We start from the raw sequence: 22,096 nt of genomic DNA on the forward strand, positions 1-22,096 counted from the left end.
ATTTGCATAAGATCATGACAAGACAGCTAGGAAAACTTGTCACTAGCATGCCCTTTCACCTCAGCTAAACTTTTGGATATACAGTGGAACTTTGGATTACGAGCATAATCTGTTCCAGGAGAATGCTCGTAATCCAAAGTACACGCATATCAAAGCGAGTTGCCCCATTTAGGTCAATGGAAACGAAAATAAATTTGTTTCGTATTGACTTCAATGGCACGCAATACCCTATGCGGCCAGAGGCGAAGGGGCGCCGGAGAGCCTCGGAAATGGCCGGAAAGGCCCGAGGACGGTTCGGCTGACCTCAGAAAGACTCAGTTCACGAGCCTTTCTGAGGTCAGCCGAACTGTCCTCGGGCCTTTCCGGCCGTTTCCTAACGGTGCCGTTCTGCTCTGGCGCCCCCCCAACCTCAGGCCAAATGCGGTACTGCACGCCGGTTTGGCCTGAATCCCGCTCGTTTTGCAAGACAACACTCGCAAACCAAGTTAGGCTTTTAGGAAATACAGTGCTCGTATTGCGAAACGCTTGTTAACCACGTACGGTTCTGCTAGGTACTCGCATAAAGTAAAAACAGCTTGTCCCAGGACCCCATAAGCGGTCGACCGGAGATACACGGCAATGTCTAGGACTATGAAAAGTTAAAGTTGATTTCCATGTTTCCTGTGACTATAGTTTGTTTGGACCAGCTTGGTCCAAACAAAATATTTAAAGTCACAGGAAACAGTGTCTCTAAGCACTGTATATACCTTTAGCTACATAGAGTACACAGTGCTGGGTTGCGGCTGTGAGGCAGACACTTCCCGTCTCAGACTCTGAACAATACAGAGTCGGGCTAAGCGGCACACTGCCATTGATAGGGAGCTTTGGATTCTGTAAATGAATACAAAGCTTCCTTTGATTGGCTGGGTTGGAGAATGCAACATCAGCCTGTCCGCCCAACCCAGCCAATCAGAGCAACCCTCAGAGCGACTCTGCATTGTTCCAGGTGTGAGATGGGAGTCAGAGGGGCAGGCTGATGACATTACACTGTCGGAGTCTCTACCAATCAGAGGAAGCTTGGTATTCATTCACAGAATACAAAGCTGCCTATGAATGGCTGAACACCGCTCAGAACAACTCCATTCTGTTCCAGGTGTCTCATAGCTGCAACCCAGCACTGTGAACTGTATGTAACTGAAGATACATGCAGTAAATACAGTGCTTAGAGGCATTGCAGTACTTGGTGAAAGAAAATGTTTATTTGGACCACAGCTTGGTCCAAACAAACTATTTAACTCGACACGAAACCTGGAAATCAGCTTTAATAAGGCCCAGGCAATGCATTGTGGGATGGGAATGGGATGTTAAAAATCTCTCTTCTGGGTGCACATTTTTCCATTTCAAGAAGCTGGAGGAACCTGTTGTCATCTGGCTAATAAGGTCATGCTAGTGACGAGGTTACCGGAATGCTCATGAGTCTTACCCGAGCCCAATTCCCAATGTGCTATGATTATTTAAAGGGGTGGTTCCCCTAAGAATAAACTTTTAACATTGCATTTCCCACATTAATGACAATTAGAATCGGCTGGTTTTATTAAAAAAAAAACGTTGTCTGTACGTACCGTTTTCTATATGCGTTCTCACCGCCACTTCCGGGTACGATGGTGGGGATGGGCGTTCCTAATTGATGGACAGGCATTTGACCGACGCATACATTGCGTCACGAGATGCCGAAAGAAGCCGAACGTCGGTGCGCATGCGCCGTATAGCGCCGCACCAACGTTCGGCTTTTTGCGGCATCTCGTGACGCGATGTATGCGTCGGTCGGATGCCTGTCCATCAATTAGGAACGCCCATCCCCACCATCGTACCCGGAAGTGGCGGTGAGAACGCATATAGAAAACGGTACGTACAGACGTTTTTTTTTTTAATAAAACCAGCCGATTCTAATTGTCATTAATGTGGGAAATGCAATGTTAAAAGTTTATTTTTAGGGGAACCACCCCTTTAAATAATCATAGCACATTGGGAATTGGGCACGGGTAAGACTCATGAGCATTCCGGTAACCTCGTCAATAGCACGACCTTATTAGCCAGATGACAACAGGTTCCTCCAGCTTCTTGAAATGGAAAAATGTGCACCCAGAAGAGAGATTTTTAACTTCCCATTCCCATCCCACAATGCATTGCCTGGGCCTTATTAAAGCTGATTTCTAGGTTTCGTGTCGAGTTAAATAGTTTGTTTGGACCAAGCTGTGGTCCAAATAAACATTTTCTTTCACCAAGTACTGCAATGCCTCTAAGCACTGTATTTACTGCATGTATCTTCAGTTGCATACAGTTCACAGTGCTGGGTTGCAGCTATGAGACAAGGAATTTCCATCTCACACCTGGAACAGAATGGAGTTGTTCTGAGCGGTGTTCAGCCATTCATAGGCAGCTTTGTATTCTGTGAATGAATACCAAGCTTCCTCTGATTACTAGTTTATTTTTAGGGGAACCTCCACTTTAAAGTGCAGAAGTGCATATTAATCAGATTTAAAATTTTACTGTTCAAAGCTTAGTAACCTGATCCGTAATTTGCAGCTATGGATTTATGTACTTTCAATAATCACTGCACTTTGGACCTTTTTTTCAAAGTCCTAAGGCCTGAGAAATCAGAGTAGCTTGTATTTGAAGTGCAGGCATACTGGAGGCATACTCCGACTTACCAGAACATTAAATATATAAGCCTTTCCAAAATGTACATAAGAAATGCATACATAAGCCACAATATATAAGTCTCATACATTCACTCTGTACATAAAAGCCAATATATGCCAGTGTATGTACCATCACAACATTCTAACTTACAAACAAGGACAGAAAATGCCCAGTGTATGGGAAAATGAACACACTGGCACATATTTTTCAGACATTCACACTGACTCAAGCAGCATAGAAGATAAAAGAGCAGAAAAAGATGGAAAGAGAGGGGGGAGTCCAGTTTCCCTGGTGCTATCCCGTGGATCAAACTGCTTTCTGGAATTTCACTAAACCCCCTTATAATCACTTCCATAGCAAAACTCAAATGTTTCCCATCATTAGGAATTTTAACTGACCTGCTGACTGCCATCCCAACACCACACTCATATCACCACTTCTGAATTGAGCTACCCAGTTTGTGAACAGATTCTTGTTCAAACTTTCCCTCTTTTTAGCATTAACTACCCAATGAGGACGAAAGCCCCCAGAGCTAACTTTATAGTATAATTATTTTTAAGCATTCTATAAACATTATAAAACATCTGTTAACCCGACAATAGTCCCACAGCAAAGTGAAAGCCTGTCTAAGCTTGACTATCTGAACAGAAGTTAACAGCCCTCGTTGCTATACCACCCCACCCCCCCACTTTCGTAATGGCCCTTTAATACTGCTAGTAACAACTGTGCCCAGTTCCTACTGGCAGTAAACCACACCTTTCCCCGTCCATATATTAGCACTGCCAAAAAAAAGGCAAAAAAAAAGAAAAAATACAATCTTAAAAAAAAAAAGAAAAATTACTATTAGGTCACTTGAGGAAGCCAAAAAAGTGTGACTGCCACGTAATAATAGAAAAGCTCATTCATGTGACAAAGATATGGCTTCAAAAAGTAAAAAGAAAAAAAAAAAGCTCTCAATTATACAAGAGAGTCTTTCCTTGAAAATGTTGAGCATTCATCTATACAAAAAGTGCAGCAGTCACAAAAAAAAATACTGAATATAGTGGCCCTTAGTGTGGCAAAGACTCAGAGGTCAGTACCTTGGCATTGAATTGTTAATATCGCTCTATAATGCTTCATAACAAAGGGCAAAGCTTGTGCCAAAAACAATGCTGTGGTTTAGGACTGACTTGCTTGCTTGTACCACAAAAAAAAAAAGGCATAAAAAAAGTTAATATAGTGTGTTGTGTTGGTGTGTTAAATAAGAATTAAATGGTATCACACCAGCATTTGCATAGATATGTGAAATATTGGTGATGAGGTGTTAAGCGACTTCATTTAGAAGGTCATTATTGTGTGACACTGGTGGTGTATCACACAGGGAATATGTATTTGGCAATGGCTGTTAACTTTTGTAATGTGTCACAATGGAACTGTCTGCTGGCTATATACTTGGGTAATGTGTTGGTAAATGGCACAGGGGTTTGATCTTTGCAGCTGGCTTTTGTAAAATGTGTAAGGCCACAGGGTTATGGCTACGGTGACACTTGGGTGTGGACGGTGTCACAGAAACTGGGTGTTCCCTATAAGCATTGATAGCCCTACAGAGAATGCCTACTGGATATTGTGAGACTTCTGTGGATACTGTCATGAGGACTGGATGTTTGTTGACTGCTGTTAGACTTGATCAGATGTGTCATATGAACTGGATGTCTGCTACTGGCTGGGGTGAATCTTGAATGATAAGTGTCACAGGGATCGGCTGTTGGCTATGTCAGTGACACACTTGAATTAATAGTGCCACAGTGAATGGCTGTTTGCTATGTCAGTGACACACTTGTGTGAATGGTGTCACAGGGACTGGGTGTTTGCTATGTCAGTGACACACTTGTGTGAATGGTGTCACAGGGACTGGCTGTTTGCTATGTCAGTGACACACTTGTGCGAATGGTGTCACAGTGAATGGCTGTTTGCTATATCAGTGACACACTTGTGCGAATGGTGCCACGGGGACCTACTGCTGGCTATAGCTGTCTGACACAGTTTTGCAGACCATGTCACTTTCTATGAAAGGGAAACAGCAACCGATTGCGCTTGCAGCTTCTTGTTCCCAGCATCTCTCTGGAAGCAGTGTCAGCCGGGGACAGCTGAAGGGGTGGTGCGGAGGGAAGAAGAGGAGGGATTTGAAGATTCGGTTATTACGTCTTGCATGAACTTTCTGCAAACTGGGCGAATCTCCTTGCTCAGGGTAGCGCTGAACATCATGACCTGCTTCTCATGAGGAGTCATACGGAATATTTCTTGCACATCTCTGCGCATATCTGCAATGATAATAAGCACACAGTGTCACAAAGACGTTTCTGTCCATTCATTGTTAAATTCTGTTTGTAGAGGCCCTTAAACTATAGGTGGTTGTTCTAAATAAGCACAATGGCATCCAAACAGTGTGGTGTTTACATATCTTGCTAGGATATTAAACATTATCTACACAGAATTACTTTTAGGGCCAGTTTACACCAGATGCAGTTCCATTTATATGCACAAAATGCATGCACAGTGTTTTCCATGTATTCCAATGGCTCTAGTTCAGGTGTGCCCAACCCAGTGGCCCGCAGAGCCCTCAGATGCGGCCTGCGACCTCCTGTTCTGTGACGATGGGTTGGCAAGCCCAGATCTTGGGTTCCCAGCCCTTTATCTTAGAGCATTAGTGTTGTGAATGAAACAAGAAGTAGAGGAAGCAAGGAGCAGCGGAGCAGAGACGCATAAGCCAATGCTTCCTGTATAGTACCGACTCTTGTCACAGGCGGAGTGATACCAAATGTGCCCTGCCTGACTTATTTTCAGGTAATTATAGGTCAGTTCATTACTAAAATCACAGTGTATATATGGGCATATCTTCTGCATTGGTTACTGGGCCGCTTTCAAACTGATCTGCAGGTGTATCGCAGTGTGCCTGTGGGTTACCTGCACTGAGCCATAGATTTCTGTAATTACCTGCAGGTTTGGTTCGCTTTCTGAAAGTGCACCACACCTGCAGGATATAATAGAAATCTATAGAAAAGTGCAGCAAACCCACAGGTGCACTGCACCCACAATGTGGGTAAACTGCAGCGCATCAGTGTGAAAGTAGCCTTAGGCTCCTTTCACAGGCTCAGTCCAACCCAATTGGACCCTCCATTCACCTCTATGGAGCGGCAGATGAAAGCTGACTTGTGCCTATTTACACGTGCTTACCCCCAATTCGATCCGCTAAAAGGGCAGATCAGATCAGAGGGCCCATAGAGTAGAGTGGGCTGCACCCGTGTCCGCTCTGCAGTATGCATGTCATCCGCCCGTTCCACTCATTGTGGCCCGCGACCAGTTACCAAGTCGCCTAAATGGCCCTCGCTCTTCAAAAGGTTGGGCACCCCTGCTCTAGTTCACACCATGCAGTCAGTTTCTGCACTGGAAACTGACTGCATGTTGTGAACTAGAGCCATTGGAATACATGGAAAACACTGTGCATGCATTTTTAGTGCAGAAAAAATGCACACGAATCTGTAGGGAACTGCGTCTGGTGTGAACTGGCCCTTAAGGCAATATGACAGGTATAAATGCACAAGCTGTAAAAATGTGACTCAGGTAGGATCTTCCAATCAGTTTGGAGATCCTAAGATTATCTGCAACATTCAATAACATTTCATGCAATAAGTTCCTCTTGCCCATTCCATCCTCACCTAATTGCTCTAGCATCTTGTCGCATTCATCCAGGATGAAGTGTTTGATGTGTTTCAGGTTTAGGGTCTTGTTTCTTGCTAGCGCCAGAATTCGGCCGGGAGTCCCGACCACAATGTGTGGGCAGCTTTTCTTCAACATCTCCTCATCCTTCTTAATTGCAAGTCCGCCGAAAAACACAGCCACCTAGTATGCAAAAAGCAACAAGTTTCATTTCTAAGTATCAATTTATAAAAAGATAATTCTAGTAATTTTGCTATGAAAAGTTACAATATGCCTTGAAGTATATCTGTACTCTTAGATGACCCAAATCCTCCCACTTCCACTGTATGCCTTGTCATTTTCTCCTCCCTCTCCTCCTCCTCCTCATGACATTTTCACCCATGTGAGCTTACAGCTTTAATAATGGGGGTAAGCTATAGTCTTCACCACTTCCTAGGAAAGCGGTCTCTCAGAAGTTTGGCCCCCCTCCTCTTTCCGCCGCTGGGCCAAATAGAAAGCAAAGCGTGGTTGGTGCATGCGCAGTAGGGAACCGGCTGTGAAGCCGAAAGGCTTCACTGCCGGGTTCCCTTACCAAGAATGGCAGCGGCTGCACCCAACAGGCTAACCGAAGATTGCCTGGGGTGCCAAAATCTCGGGCTCCCTGGACAGGTGAGTGTCCATATGTTAAAAGTCAGCAGATGCAGTAATTGTAGTTGCTGACTTTTAATTTTTCGTGGGGGTATAGAGAAACACTGGCACCAGTTCAACCGCTGAAAAGCCACCAGTCCTCCATTTATGCAGTTGGTACCATTCTCCGCCTCTATTCTGAACTCAATGCAGTCATTCAGTTTTGCGGATTTAGTAACAAGTTACGTGTTACACCCTGAATAGGAGAGTAACCGGTAACATGTTATGGAAGGTGTACTGTCCACATTGTGCTCCACATCCTTTATTAGCAACTCACCAGAGATATGTGCCTCTCTAAAGATTGGCCTTACATACTTAAATCCAAGCCGTCAGCGTTCCTTGGTAGCAGGTCTCTGTGCAGATTCTCATCCAGACATTAATCATACAAAAGAATGAAGCAGCTCAGTAGCGTAATCCAGTAAGATTTGATCCTCTTGAGAAAGTTCCTGATTGGACGAAACGCATTGAGGCGTCACCTGCTGCTGGGTGTGCACAGACTGTCATTCAGCCTCTGGATCACTGGGTATTGTGTTGCCTTCAGCGCCGGGTGTCGGCTCTGCAAAGCTGTGATGTGTGAAGGAACTCTGAAAGCCGTTTACATTTTTCTTTATCTGATCTTGTGAGTAGTGATTTGTGGACAATAAAAGTGTTTTTATCTTACTGCATTACACAATTGGGCTGCTTATTCTTTTGTATACTTTAATGTCTTAATGAGAATGTGCACAACAACCTGGGGGAGAAGCTGACAGCCTGGATTTAAGTTAGTAATGCCGATCTTTAGATAAAAAGGCATGTATCTGGTGACTTTCTAACAAAGGGTGTGGACACCAGTGTTGCCAACCGTCAGAATTTTTACTGGCAGCCAGTAAAAAACTGGCAATAAATGCCAGTAAAAGGAAAAGGTTGCCAGTAAAAAATATGACTGCGATGCTCGGCCTGGAGCCGGCCGAGACCATCCGAGTGCCTGCTACAGTGTGTTCGAGTGGCTTTGGTGGAGGCGGTGCCTGAGCATGTGGTGTGATCTCATGGTGCAAGGGGAGCAACCAGAGCCTCGTGTGTGGTTGGGAGCAAGGCAGGTCGGGAACGGGACTGGCAGTACTGTTTAAACTGGAGTGGACTAAAGGACCACCAGGCTTGGAGAGAGACGGTCACTGTGACTCAGGAGAGGACGTGTCGTGTCAGTGATCTATGGCGCTGCACACTGCTGTCATTGTGAGGGTCTCATGTGTGTGCCTGACCCAATCTAATTTCTTACCCTCCCGAGTCCTGTCTCTGAGCTACTTACTTACTATATCGAAAATAAAATAATATGTTTTTTGCCTTATTATCTACCATAAATCATATTGCATTGTGTACTTGTTTGTAGCCTAAATACTGAAATTTTTAACTTTTGGAAATGCCAGTAAAAACTTGGCTGTGCCAGTAAGTTTTGGGCGTTGTGTCAGTAAATTTCAATCTGGTAGGTTGGCAACACTGGTGGACACTTAATTGTGAAGACAGCATTTTGAAGATATCACAAACAGCACTTTATTGAATGAATTGAACGTTTTCTTTTTTCGTAGTATATTTATTCATTCACTTGAATTTTATTGCACAAGTTCTCAATAATGAAAGTACTGGGGCAGATTTAGGATTCATTTTTACTATATTGAATTTTAGTTTTTTTTGTTTTGTTTTTTATACAGCGCTGCAATTAATCATTTGATATATGAACATGGGGTTGCTGATGTTCAAAGAGGAACTCTCGCCGACCTCCACATTTAAAATTTTTTTTTTTTTACCCTGCTTGCCCGATGGTGTTATCTGTACATTTCAAAAACGAACCCATCCAGTGGATCCAGCGTTGTCCCGCTGAGATCCTTTCACGCTTGGCCACAGCTTTATCCTCCACCCTTATGTTCTCTCAGACATCATCGAGAAGCCCGTCGGCTCTTCAAGGTTCAACGGGCAGACCTCTCGATGACACACCGATAAACCCACCCCCTCCTCCTTCCCTTGAATGAAAGGCTATGCCTCCTGGGATATGTGACGTACATATCCGGGGAGGCACAGCGGGCACTGTACCCATCAGGCAAGTGACATGCACAGGGAGGCAGGCAGACTTTAAATGGAAAAAATAAAAAGCAAAGACCTATTCCTGCAGAGAAAGGGAGGAGGGGTGGAGAGGCGGGATCGTCCTCGGGAGGCTGAATGCCCGCTTTAATGCTGCTGCAGTAAATTTGTGACTTTTGTTAGCACGGTTTGGTGTATTTATCCATAAGCACAGCGTAAAGGAGGGGTAATTATCTGCCTCTTATTTTATTTTTTAGCAGCAGGGAATTGTTAAGGACTGCAACCCAGGAGTATCACACAATGACACACACAAACCCACACTTCTTACAAGAGATATACTGTAAATGGCAGATGTTTCTCGTGTACAGTAGAGATTATACTACCACCACCAACTTTTAACTGTAACTGAGAACCAAAACAAAAGAACAAATCAAATGAAGGATATCCATATTCCCTCACCTTCACAGATGGCATGTACTTGGAGAATCGTTCATACTCTTTGCTGATCTGAAATGCCAGCTCTCTGGTGTGACACATGACTAACACGTAGACCTGTAGAAAGATAACAATGTTTTAGGTTGCAACTACCAACATATCACACACAGAAAACGTACATATTGTTAAGACAAGACTTCACTCACCTGCCCTGTAACAGGCTCCAGCTGTTGTAGCGTGGCCAGGACAAACACTGCAGTTTTTCCCATGCCAGACTTTGCCTGGCAGAGAATGTCCATGCCCAGGATGGCTTGTGGAATGCACTCATGTTGTACTATTGACAAAAAAAGCACAGAGAATAGTGTTCATGTCTGTACTTAAAAATGAAGATTTGCCATCTTATAGAGAACATCTATTTACTTATTGTGCCTAGGGAATGCCCTGAAAGATTTGTCTTGAAATGCCACCTAAAAACAGCAGCACGCTACCTGTACCTTCATTTCATCTAGAGCAGGGATATGCAATTAGCAGACCTCCAGCTTTTGCAAAACTACAACTCCCATCATGCCTCTGCCTATGGGTGTCATGCTTGTGGCTGCCAGAGTCTTACTATGCCTCATGGGACTTGTAGTTCTGCAACAGCTGGAGGTCCGCTAATTGCATATCCCTGAGCGAGATTAAGATTTGGTAATTTGTGCCGCTCAACCTTCTCCTGAGAGAAAGATGTACATGAGGGCCTGAAAAAATTTCTCCACTTCAGCTTCATTCATCCTGTGCATCTGAGCTTTCTGTGCCTTCCCTGTGTTTTTATTTTATATTCTCCCACCAGTAATGAGGTGGACAGCTCTGACATGAGAAAGCAGAACCCTATCTATCAATATGGCTGCCTCCACAGTGCAGAAGAAAGTATGGTAAGCCAGTAATGGGGAAAAGATGGGCACAGCTTCCACAGTACAGTCATTAAAAGGCATTTCACATTTTCAAATGTTTTTATTGTTTTATTAGTAGAAGCGAGTAGTAGGCCCCATACACACGATAGAATCCATCCGCTGAAAAATCCCAGCGAATGGGTTTCAGCGGATAGATCCTATGGTGTGTACACTCCAGCGGATCTGTTTCCGCAGATATTTATCCCCTGGGATGGATTTCCAGCGGATAAATATTTGATGACATGCTATCAAATCTATCCGCTGGACTCCATCCCAACGGATGGATCCGCTGGTCTGTACAGACTCACCGGATCCATCCGTCCGAAGGGATCCCCCGCATGCGTCGTGAACGTAAATGACGTCAGCCCTATTCGCGAACGACTTTCACACACATAAAATTTACAAAATTAGACGCGGGAACAACGGCCATACTTAACATAGGATACGCCGCACATACCCCTCATATAGCAGGGGTAACTTTACGCCGGAAAAAACGCAAACGACATAAAAAAAAAAGGGCCGGGCGGTCGTTCGTTTCAGAATCGGCGTAAATACTAATTTGCATATTCCTCGTGTAAACATACGGAAGCGCCACCTAGCGTCCAGCCTGAAAATACAGCGTCATATCTCAGGCTGCAAGATACTTACACCTGTCGTATCTTAGGGAAATCTATGCGTAACTGATTCTCTGAATCAGGCGCATAGATACAACCGACCGCACTCAGAGATACGACGGCGTATCAGGAGATACGCCGTTGTATCTTGTCTCTGAATCTGGCCCAGTATATTCAGCATCAATTTTAAACTCAACTGTTTGTGCCAATGTTTTATTATTTATTACAGATATATTATTTACTTTCATGAAATTTCGGTGTGCCTAAAAAGTCCAGGTTGGATGTTCTACTACGGTATCTAGTTCCAGACGTCCCATTCTGCTTTCCCCTATCCTTTACAGTGTACATCCCATTAGCCTCGTTCACTCACCTTCTGATGGATGTTCAAATCCACAGTCCACAATGGCACGAAGTAATTCAGGTTTCAGGAGGAAATCTCTGAAGCCAGAGCTGTGTATGGACACATAGGAACCTTTCATCTCCTTCTTGACCGGGAGCTCCTGGGAATCGGTCCCAGTCTGGTTATCCACCTCATCGTCCTCGTAGTCCAACAGCTCATTGTCTACGTCTGTTTCTGCCATCTTGAACTGTACTGGAAGGATCTGCAGGCGAGTCTGCACAGAAAAAGCTTAAGAGTCACTTTATACGCCTAAACAAACAGGAAACTTGTGATAGTTGACTTTACTCTAAAATTCAGACAAGAGTGACAGTGGATATTTACCCAGGATTGGGCTCTAAGCTTTTATACCTGATACAGTATCCTAAATAAAGTTTATATAAAATATAATGATTTGGTACAGAGAAACAAAGGATTAAAAACAAACCACATGACAAAGCTAAAAAGTATTTGTTTTAAAGGCCAAATCCATTCACCCGCTTATAAATGGTTTGATGGCAAGCTGAAGGATATGGAGTGTTCTTATATTTCTGTCCTCCCAGAACAACAGTGCTCCCGCCCAGCCGTCATTTTACTATAAGCCGGGCAGGGAGGTGTTAAACTGACGTGCCATTGCTTCAGTGCGCAGATCACTTTGGCACATGCAAACACGGAGATATCTCCTAAACCGTGCAGGTTTAGGAGACATCCAGGGCTAGATTCAGAGAGAGAGTATGCCGGCGTATCTACTGATACGCCGGCGTACTTTCAAATTACCCGCGTCATATCTTTAGTTTGAATCCTCAAACCAAGATACGACGGCATCTGGGTTCGATCCGACAGGCGTACGGCTTCGGATCGTAGATGCAATACTTCGGCATCCGCTGGGTGGAGTTTGCGTCGTTTTCCGCGTCGGGTATGCAAATTAGCTTTTTCCGACGATCCACGAACGTACGCGCGCCCGTCGTCTCTAGTCGGCTTTTTCCGGCGTATAGTTAAAGCTGCTATTTTGCGGCGTATAGATAGACTTGCCATGTTAAGTATGGCCGTTGTTCCCGCGTCGGAATTTGAATTTTTTTTATTTTTTGCGTAAGTCATCCGTGAATAGGGATGGACGTAAGTCACGTCTAAGTTCAAAAAATGACGTCGTTGCGACGTCATTTCGAGCAAAGCACGGCGGGAAATTTCGAAACGGAGCATGCGCAGTTCAATTGGCACGGGGACGCGCTTCATTTAAATGAATCACGCCCCCTAATCGCCGATTTGAATTCCGCCGCCAGAAATACACTACGCCGCCGTAACTTACGGCGCAAATTCTTCCAGGATTCGACTTAAAGCCAGGTAAGATACGGCGGCGTAGCGTATCTAAGATACGGCGGCGTAGCGTATCTCTGATACGCTGCGCCTATCCATTTCTATGTGGATCTGGCCCCCAGGGTAGCTACAGGTAAGCATTATAGGCTTGCCTGTAGCATAGTGTGTTGTAAGGGTTTACAACCACTTTAAAGGGCCAAGAGGTGTCAGGAAGGCGTTAATGAGAGCCTGTGACAGCCCCTTAAGTTGTATTAACCCCGTCAAGAGGAAGGAAAATTACAGTGGCAGGATGGAGGAGAATTACTACTAAAAGCAGAGGAATAAACAGAAGGATCACATTCTACTGACTGTAAGTTATATCCCTTGTGCTGATTTTTCTGTTTTCGATTTTTGGCTGCACTTTAAAAGCATAGTGAATCTTTCTGACCATGTTTTCTGGTCATGTTTTAAGCTGCATCCAGGAAGTCTGTACAAAGCAATGACAGGCTGACAGGAGCCACAGCTGTTATGTATGCATACACCCAGCAGGTATCTTTGGTATGGGACGGATGAGAGACCCTGGGCACAGAAATACAGCATCCAGGGTCAGACCTTTATCCCGAACTACTAGAGATGCACTGAAATTTCGGCCACCAAAACATTTCAGCCGAAAATGGTGTTAATCGGCAGAATGTCGATAAGGGCACCAAAAACGCACCGCATTTTTACTGCGATTTACGATTTAGCCTTGCGTTGCGGGAACCAACGCGATTCCAGTGCAGGTTCCCGCATCGCATCTTCCCAGCAGGCAGTTCACACAAGGTAAAGCGGTTGTATACCCAATAATTGTATTTTTTTTTTACACCTGAAAGGCAAAAGGCATAATGAGCTAGTATGCACCGCTGTGCATTGGCTGAAGCGGCGATGTCGTCACTCCCTCGCAATCAGCGGTGCATTGCGAGGGGAATATCTCCTAAACCGTACAGGTTTAGGAGATATTCTTTATACCTACAGGTAAGCCTTATTATAGGCTTACCTGTAGGTAAAAGTGGTAGTAAAGACTTTACTACCACTTTAATGACACCCCCCCTCCCAGATCAGTTCACAGATCACAGTGCAAACTGTGGATTCGGATCACCCCTGCGATCCAATTCCAGTTCAGAAAAAAAAAAGTCCATGCACCTTTGTGCGAATCCAATGCGAGTTCAGCCATACTAACTGTATGGCTGAACTCCCATTGCACAGACATCGCATGTGATCGGCACAGCAGTGCGGGTGCGAATCACATGCAATGTCTGCGTTGGCATGTGTGTGAACCCAGACTTATGCTGGCCACACACGGGTCAAATTTCGAAAGAACTTTCTTTTGAAAATCAGAAAATGTGTGCGTTTTGTGGTGCCACCATTGATTTCAAAATTTGACCAACCAAACCTTCAACTTCACCTCCTGTTCCTACAAAAAAACAATTTTCGTGGCTGGGAATCTTCTTTTCTTTCCGGGAATTTTCTTTTCTTGCACATGCGCATTTCTTTTTCGATTACATTTCTCGCACGATTCTCCCGTCATTAATTAGAAAATAGTTTGTTTTTTCAAAAAATATCCAACATGTTGGATTATTAAAATTCAACGGCCGCACCAAAAAAAATGCATTCAGGACAGATGTTCAGAGACATTTGAAAATGGCAAATGTCTGTAATAGCTTGTTGTGAACGCAGCTAAACGTGGCAACTCATGTTTATTATTATTATTTAGGTACTTGTATAGCGCCATCAATTTACACAGCGCTTTATATATACAATGTACATTCACATCAGTCCCTACCCTCAAGGAGCTTACACTCTAATGTCCCTAACTCACATTCATATACTAGGGCCAATTTAGGCAGAAGCCAATTAACCTACCAGCATGTCTTTGGAGTGTGGGAGGAAACCGGAGTACCCAGAGGAACCCCACGCAGGCACAGGGAGAACATGCAAAGTCCAGGCAGGTAGTGTCGTTGTCGGGATTGGAACCAGCGACCCTTTTTACTGCTAGATGAGAGTGCTACTCACTACACCACAGTGCTGCCCGTTTAGCAGCGTTTCGTTTAGACAATTTTCATTGCAACAAAGAATAAAAAATTGTTACACGAGCTTCTAGACACAAACGCGGCTAAATTGATGTTTTTAGGCGTCGGTTTCTAGCCGTCAAGTTGTTTGGGAGAGGTTAAAGCGGAGGTCCGCCTAAAAAAAAAAAAAAAATATTAAAAGCCAGCAGCTACAAATACTGCAGCTGCTAACTTTTAATAGACGTTTTTACAGCCACTTTTCTGAGCGTTTTTTGCAGCTTAAAAACGGCTCTCCATGTTAGTCTATGGCCTCATGCCCACCATGACGTTTTTGAGCTGTAGATGGCTGAGCCGTTTTTAAGCTGCAAAAAAACCCAGGACCAGTACGTTCTGAAGCTCCAGCCTTAGAGCTGTAAAAACGCCAGACGTTAAAAAACGCTCCAGCTCAAAAAAAAAAAAAATGAAAAAACAAAAACAAAATATGGACAGGCGTTTTTAAGCTGTAAAAAAGGCTAAAGAAAGTGGCTGTAAAATCGTCCATGGAAATTAAGCCTTACTGAGGCCTGTGTGTTTCCCAAAAGACAACGGGAAGGGGCGTGACCCCCGTAGGAGTCTATGCCCAGAAGTGGGTGCAAATAGCTGTATTATACAGGTATCTGCACCCCCCTCCCCCCTGAAAGGTGCCAAATGTGACACCGGAGGAGGGTTTTGAAAAGTGGAGGTTCCATTTTTGTGTGGAACTCTGCTTTAAACAACGTCCCGTCTACATGAAGCCTAAGGCCCCTTTCAGACATGCAGACCGTTTACGGATGAAAAAGGGACATACATTAATCCCTATGAGATGGCGGGTGTCAGGGGATGAACATCCCCCGACACCCAATCTCATCGGTGGCCGCAATGCTCCGTTTCTGCAGACGGAGGAAAATCCTATTTTTCCATCCGTCTTCGGATCGGATCAGATGAACATGGACAGACGGTCCGTGTTCATCCGATCCCCACATAGAGGAGGAGTGCGGAGATCTGACAGGGCGGTCCCTGTACAGTGTGCGGGGACTGCCCTGTCATCTGCCAGCTCAGTGGGGATCAGCGGAGCGATCCCTGCTGAGCAAGCGGATAAGACATGTACAGATCCTCGCGGGATGCGTATATGTGAAAGGGGCCTTAATCTCCCCCACAGAATATCAAAAGCTAGGCACTGTGGCACAATACCAGTTTAAGTTATTCCAAACAAGAAAAGCAAATCAGACGTTTAGAGCCTTTGGTCTCTTCACATTTGTGCGACTCCAAAGTTGCGTGGTTTGATATGCGAGTGCTTTGGAGTGCTTTGGATTACGAGCATTCTCCTGGAACTGATTATGCTCGTACTCCGAGGTTCCACTGTATATGCGACAGATCTTGGATTCCCCCAGGCTGGGCACCTCCGCCAGACCTGTGTCTCCTGTCCTCCAAACGCACCCGCAACCTGCAGACTCACCATAACCAGCCCTTAACCACTTAAAGCGGACCTCCCACGGCTTAATCGTTTTTTTTTTATGGGCTATTCAAATATGTATTAGCACTGCTGTGCTAAACTCACGTTTCCGGTGTCTGGCCGCCCCTCCGCTGTTATTCCGTCCATAATAAATACTTTTATTCTTGTTTGCGTCCCGTGGCCATCTTGGCTTTGGGCGCTCGATTCCCACAAGGAGCTACTTCCTATTTGCGGTGGATGCTGTCCCAGCATCCACCGCTCGATCTCGTGGATGCGCACTGTTGTATCGAAGTTGGTTTCCCCAAGGAAACCTGTTTCCCCTGGCTTTCGGCTGCGATCGGAACTCCGCCCCTCCAGCCTGATGCAGACCAGCTCCTCCCGGCTCTGCCTCTGTAGCCGATCGCAACTCCGCCCCTCCAGCCTCCCAGTTTACTCCGCTCCAGCTCCGCCCACTGTCTCTCCTTGTTTCATTGCCCCCTTATACAGCTAATGGCACAACATTGAAAGAGCGATATGTGCCTGGCTTGCGACTGATTTAACCCTTTAAATTGCGCACTACCATGCTGCAATAGTGTGCATTGCAGGTCCATGGGGCTCTAATGCAAAGTGAATGGTGGCTGCACTGTGATCAGCTCACAACTGCATGTAATGCACACCACTGCGATGTGGTCATGCGGCATTTATTGGGTTATATTAAGAGGAAGAGGCAATACATTGATATAAAATGCCTCTAAAAAGCAAAAAAAAAAAAATGTGGATCGCTCTTCACCGCCTGATTTAACCTTTTAAATGGCGCACTACCATGATGCAATAGTGTGCATTGCAGGTCCATGGGGCATGCACACCACTGCGATGTGGTCATGCGGCATTTATTGGGTTATATTAAGAGGAAGAGGCAATACATTGATATAAAATGCCTCTGAAAAGCAAAAAAAAATGTGGATCGCTCTTCACCGCCTGATTTAACCCATCAAGTGCCATGGAAACCTTATTGGATGAGGAAACCAGGTCTGATAGCAATAGGTAGCTTGTTATCAGAATTGGTTTCCCCTGGACAGAAAGTGTCCAGGGAAAGAAGGAAGAGTGAGGATGGTCTATAGGGGGTATGAAGCAGTCAGGGAAACCATATACAAGTGCTTTTTTACCCATCAAGTGCCATGGAAGCTCTATTGGGTGGGGAAACCAGATCTGATAGCAATAGGCAGCATGTTATCAGAATAGGTTTCCCCTGGATAGACAGGGACAAATGAAAGAAGGAAGAGTGAGGATGGTCTATACGGGGTACGGAGCAGTCAGGGAAACCAAATGGAAGAAGTGGTATCTCGCACCAATAAAGTGAAGTATATAAAAAGAAATATATTAATATGACATATATATTAGTGAATAGGCTGCTCCCCTGAAATTGAGACCAAGGTCAAAAGGTCAAAATTGGATAATAGTGGTGTGTAAAGGGGGCGCTCTAAATTAATTGTGTAATTTGAATAAACAAATGATCAAATAATTCGTCTGTGTCAATAAACAAAAATGGTGAACAAAATAATATATACAATAATTGAATAATACAATAAATTGGAATAAGAATATATATAATATAAAAAAGGGAGAAAAGTTGTAGTGACTAGATAAATAAAAAATATATAGATAAAGTCCATTAAAAAATTATTTGGGTGAAATACATTCAAATATGTCCTAGGCAGATTAAACTGAGAGAACAATGTTGAAAGTTCATGTGAAAGGTGTCGTCCTCCACCAAGAAAATATCCCCCAAAAGTGCACTAATGGATGGCTTCTTACCACAAGACGTTGACCTGATTGTTTAGAAAAGGTCACATAAAGCGATTGGTCACTAAACCAGTTGAAGGATTCAGCTGTGTAGCTATATGTCTCCTAGACTCGGGTACTCTCATAAAAGAGGGAAAAGGAGAACCGCCATAGTAAAGTATTGTTTATTAAAATATACCAAAAAGATAACAGCGTAGCCAAATGGTCTCTTACTTTAGTAGTGCCTGAGACCCGGCACTGAGGCTAGTCGGCAAGGCAGATACACTGCAATGAAGGTTCTTTGCTGGGGAACTTGCGTGTGAGATGAAATTTCCTCGCTGAAAAGACGGCGTGCGTTCCAAGCACGGGAGCCAGCGGGACCGGAAGTACGTCGTTCGTACGTAACTAGGTGGTAAACACGTCGTCAGCACCATTCCTGACGACGTGTTTACCACGAAACGTACGTCGAGGCGCCTAGTTACGTACGAACAATGCACTTCCGGTCCCGCTGGCTCCCGTGCTTGGGACGCACGCTGTCTTTCCAGCGAGGAAATTTCATCTCACACGCCAGTTCCCCAGCGAGGAACCTTCATTGCAGTGTATCTGCCTTGCCGACTAGCCTCAGTGCCGGGTCTCAGGCACTACTAAAGTAAGAGACCATTTGGCTACGCTGTTATCTTTTTGGTATATTTTAATAAACAATACTTTACTATGGCGGTTCTCCTTTTCCCTCTTTTATGAGAGTACCCGAGTCTAGGAGACATATAGCTACACAGCTGAATCCTTCAACTGGTTTAGTGACCAATCGCTTTATGTGACCTTTTCTAAACAATCAGGTCAACGTCTTGTGGTAAGAAGCCATCCATTAGTGCACTTTTGGGGGATATTTTCTTGGTGGAGGACGACACCTTTCACATGAACTTTCAACATTGTCCTCTCAGTTTAATCTGCCTAGGACATATTTGAATGGATTTCACCCAAATAATTTTTGAATGGACTTTATCTATATATTTTTTATTTATCTAGTCACTACAACTTTTCTCCCTTTTTTATATTATATATATTCTTATTCCAATTTATTGTATTATTCAATTATTGTATATATTATTTTGTTCACCATTTTTGTTTATTGACACAGACGGATTATTTGATCATTTGTTTATTCAAATTACACAATTAATTTAGAGCGCCCCCTTTACACACCACTATTATCCAATTTTGACCTTTTGACCTTGGTCTCAATTTCAGGGGAGCAGCCTATTCACTAATATATATGTCATATTAATATATTTCATTTTATATACTTCACTTTATTGGCGCGAGATACCACTTCTTCAATAAGGTTTCCCTGACTGCTCCGTACCCCGTATAGACCATCCTCACGCTTCCTTCTTTCATTTGTCCCTGTCTATCCAGGGGAAACCTATTCTGATAACATGCTGCCTATTGCTATCAGATCTGGTTTCCCCACCCAATAGAGCTTCCATGGCACTTGATGGGTTAAAAGCATTTGTATATGGTTTCCCTGACTGCTCTGTACCCCGTATAGACCATCCTCACTCTTCCTTCTTTCATTTGTCCCTTTCTATCCAGGGGAAACCTATTCTGATAACATGCTGCCTATTGCTATCAGATCTGGTTTCCCCACCCAATAGAGCTTCCATGGCACTTGATGGGTGAAAAGCACTTGTATATGGTTTCCCTGACTGTTCCGTACCCCGTATAGACCATCCTCACTCTTCTTTCTTTCCCTGGACAATTTCTGTCCAGGGGAAACCAATTCTGATAACAAGCTGCCTATTGCTATCAGACCTGGTTTCCCCACCCAATAGAGCTTCCATGGCACTTGATGGGTAAAAAAGCACTTGTATATGGTTTCCCTGACTGCTCCGTACCCCGTATAGACCATCCTCACTCTTCCTTCTTTCATTTGTCCCTTTCTATCCAGGGGAAACCTATTCTGGTAGCAAGCTGCCTATTGCTATCAGATCTGGTTTCCCCACCCAATAGAGCTTCCATGGCACTTGATGGGTAAAAAGCACTTGTATATGGTTTCCCTGACTGCTCCGTACCCCGTATAGACCATCCTCACTCTTCCTTCTTTCATTTGTCCCTTTCTATCCAGGGGAAACCTATTCTGGTAGCAAGCTGCCTATTGCTATCAGATCTGGTTTCCCCACCCAATAGAGCTTCCATGGCACTTGATGGGTAAAAAGCACTTGTATATGGTTTCCCTGACTGCTCCATACTCTGTATAGACCATCCTCACTCTTCCTTCTTTCATGTATCCCTTTCTATCCAGGGGACACCAATTCTGATAACAATCTGCCTATTGCTATCAGATCTGGTTTCCTCATCCAATAGGGCTTCCATGCACTTGATAGGTAAAAAGCACTTGTATATGGTTTCCCTGACTGCTCCATACCCCCTATAGACCATCCTAACTCTTCTTTCTTTCCCTGGACAATTTCTGTCCAGGGGAAACCAATTCTGATAACAAGCTGCCTATTGCTATCAGACCTGGTTTCCCCACCCAATAGAGCTTCCATGGCACTTGATGGGTAAAAAAGCACTTGTATATGGTTTCCCTGACTGCTCCGTACCCCCTATAGACCATCCTCACTCTTCCTTCTTTCATTTGTCCCTTTCTATCCAGGGGAAACCTATTCTGATAACAAGCTGCCTATTGCTATCAGATCTGGTTTCCCCACCCAATAGAGCTTCCATGGCACTTGATGGGTTAAAAGCACTTGTATATGGTTTCCCTGACTGCTCCATACCCCCTATAGACCATCCTCACTCTTCCTTCTTTCCCTGGACACTTTCTGTCCAGGGGAAACCAATTCTGATAACAAGCTACCTATTGCTATCAGACCTGGTTTCCTCATCCAATAAGGTTTCCATGGCACTTGATGGGTTAAATCAGGCGGTGAAGAGCGATCCACATTTTTTTTTGCTTTTCAGAGGCATTTTATATCAATGTATTGCCTCTTCCTCTTAATATAACCCAATAAATGCCGCATGACCACATCGCAGTGGTGTGCATGCCCCATGGACCTGCAATGCACACTATTGCATCATGGTAGTGCGACATTTAAAGGGTTAAATCAGGCGGTGAAGAGCGATACACATTTTTTTTTTTTTGCTTTTCAGAGGCATTTTATATCAATGTATTGCCTCTTCCTCTTAATATAACCCAATAAATGCCGCATGACCACATCGCAGTGGTGTGCATTACATGCAGTTGTGAGCTGATCACAGTGCAGCCACCATTCACTTTGCATTAGAGCCCCATGGACCTGCAATGCACACTATTGCAGCATGGTAGTGCGCAATTTAAAGGGTTAAATCAGTCGCAAGCCAGGCACATATCGCTCTTTCAATGTTGTGCCATTAGCTGTATAAGGGGGCAATGAAACAAGGAGAGACAGTGGGCGGAGCTGGAGCGGAGTAAACTGGGAGGCTGGAGGGGCGGAGTTGCGATCGGCTACAGAGGCAGAGCCGGGAGGAGCTGGTCTGCATCAGGCTGGAGGGGCGGAGTTCCGATCGCAGCCGAAAGCCAGGGGAAACCAACTTCGATACAACACCGGCGGCGTGAGCGTCTCTGTTGTCATCGCAACAGAACTGAAGTCCCGCGATGTTGGATAACAGAGCAGAATATTACAATTAGAGAGCTCTGACACTGGCTCCCAGCAGGCACAGCGCAGCGCAGGAAACGGCAGAAAACCCGTCGGAAACCCGAGGGGGGGCAGACCGGAAGCATGGCTCATAAATAAGGTACACATTTGCTAATTAAAATCAAAATAGCCGATTCATGATTACTTTGCAGCGGTAGAAATATGGAGCTATAGTTTAAATGAGGGTGGAGATCCGCTTTAAGGACAGAAGGTGTTTTTCAGATTCGGCGTTTACAAGACTAACACAGTTTTTTTTGCTAGAAAATTGCTTAAAACCCCCAAACATTATATATTTTTTTTCTAACACCCTAGAGAATAAAATGACGGTCATCGCAATACTTTTTGTCACACTGTATTTGCGCAGGGGTCTTACAAGCGCACTTTTTTTGGAAAAAA

General features: G+C 44.4%; 1 protein-coding gene across 1 annotated transcript in view; it reads right to left on the reverse strand.

Moving 5' to 3' along the window:
• DDX39B (DExD-box helicase 39B) overlaps positions 1-22,096 on the reverse strand; it is a 44,165-nt gene that overhangs the window by 16,590 nt on the left and 5,479 nt on the right. The window contains exons 2-6 of the mRNA XM_040323090.1: positions 11,445-11,688; positions 9,738-9,865; positions 9,556-9,648; positions 6,378-6,561; positions 4,864-4,982 (exon numbers count right to left, since the gene is read on the reverse strand). Coding sequence (XP_040179024.1) covers positions 4,864-4,982; positions 6,378-6,561; positions 9,556-9,648; positions 9,738-9,865; positions 11,445-11,655 — 735 coding nt within the window. The 5' untranslated portion in view covers positions 11,656-11,688. The remainder of the gene's footprint in view (positions 1-4,863; positions 4,983-6,377; positions 6,562-9,555; positions 9,649-9,737; positions 9,866-11,444; positions 11,689-22,096) is intronic.

This window comes from Rana temporaria, chromosome 9 (assembly GCF_905171775.1).
Source record: "Rana temporaria chromosome 9, aRanTem1.1, whole genome shotgun sequence".
NCBI lineage: Eukaryota > Metazoa > Chordata > Amphibia > Anura > Ranidae > Rana > Rana temporaria.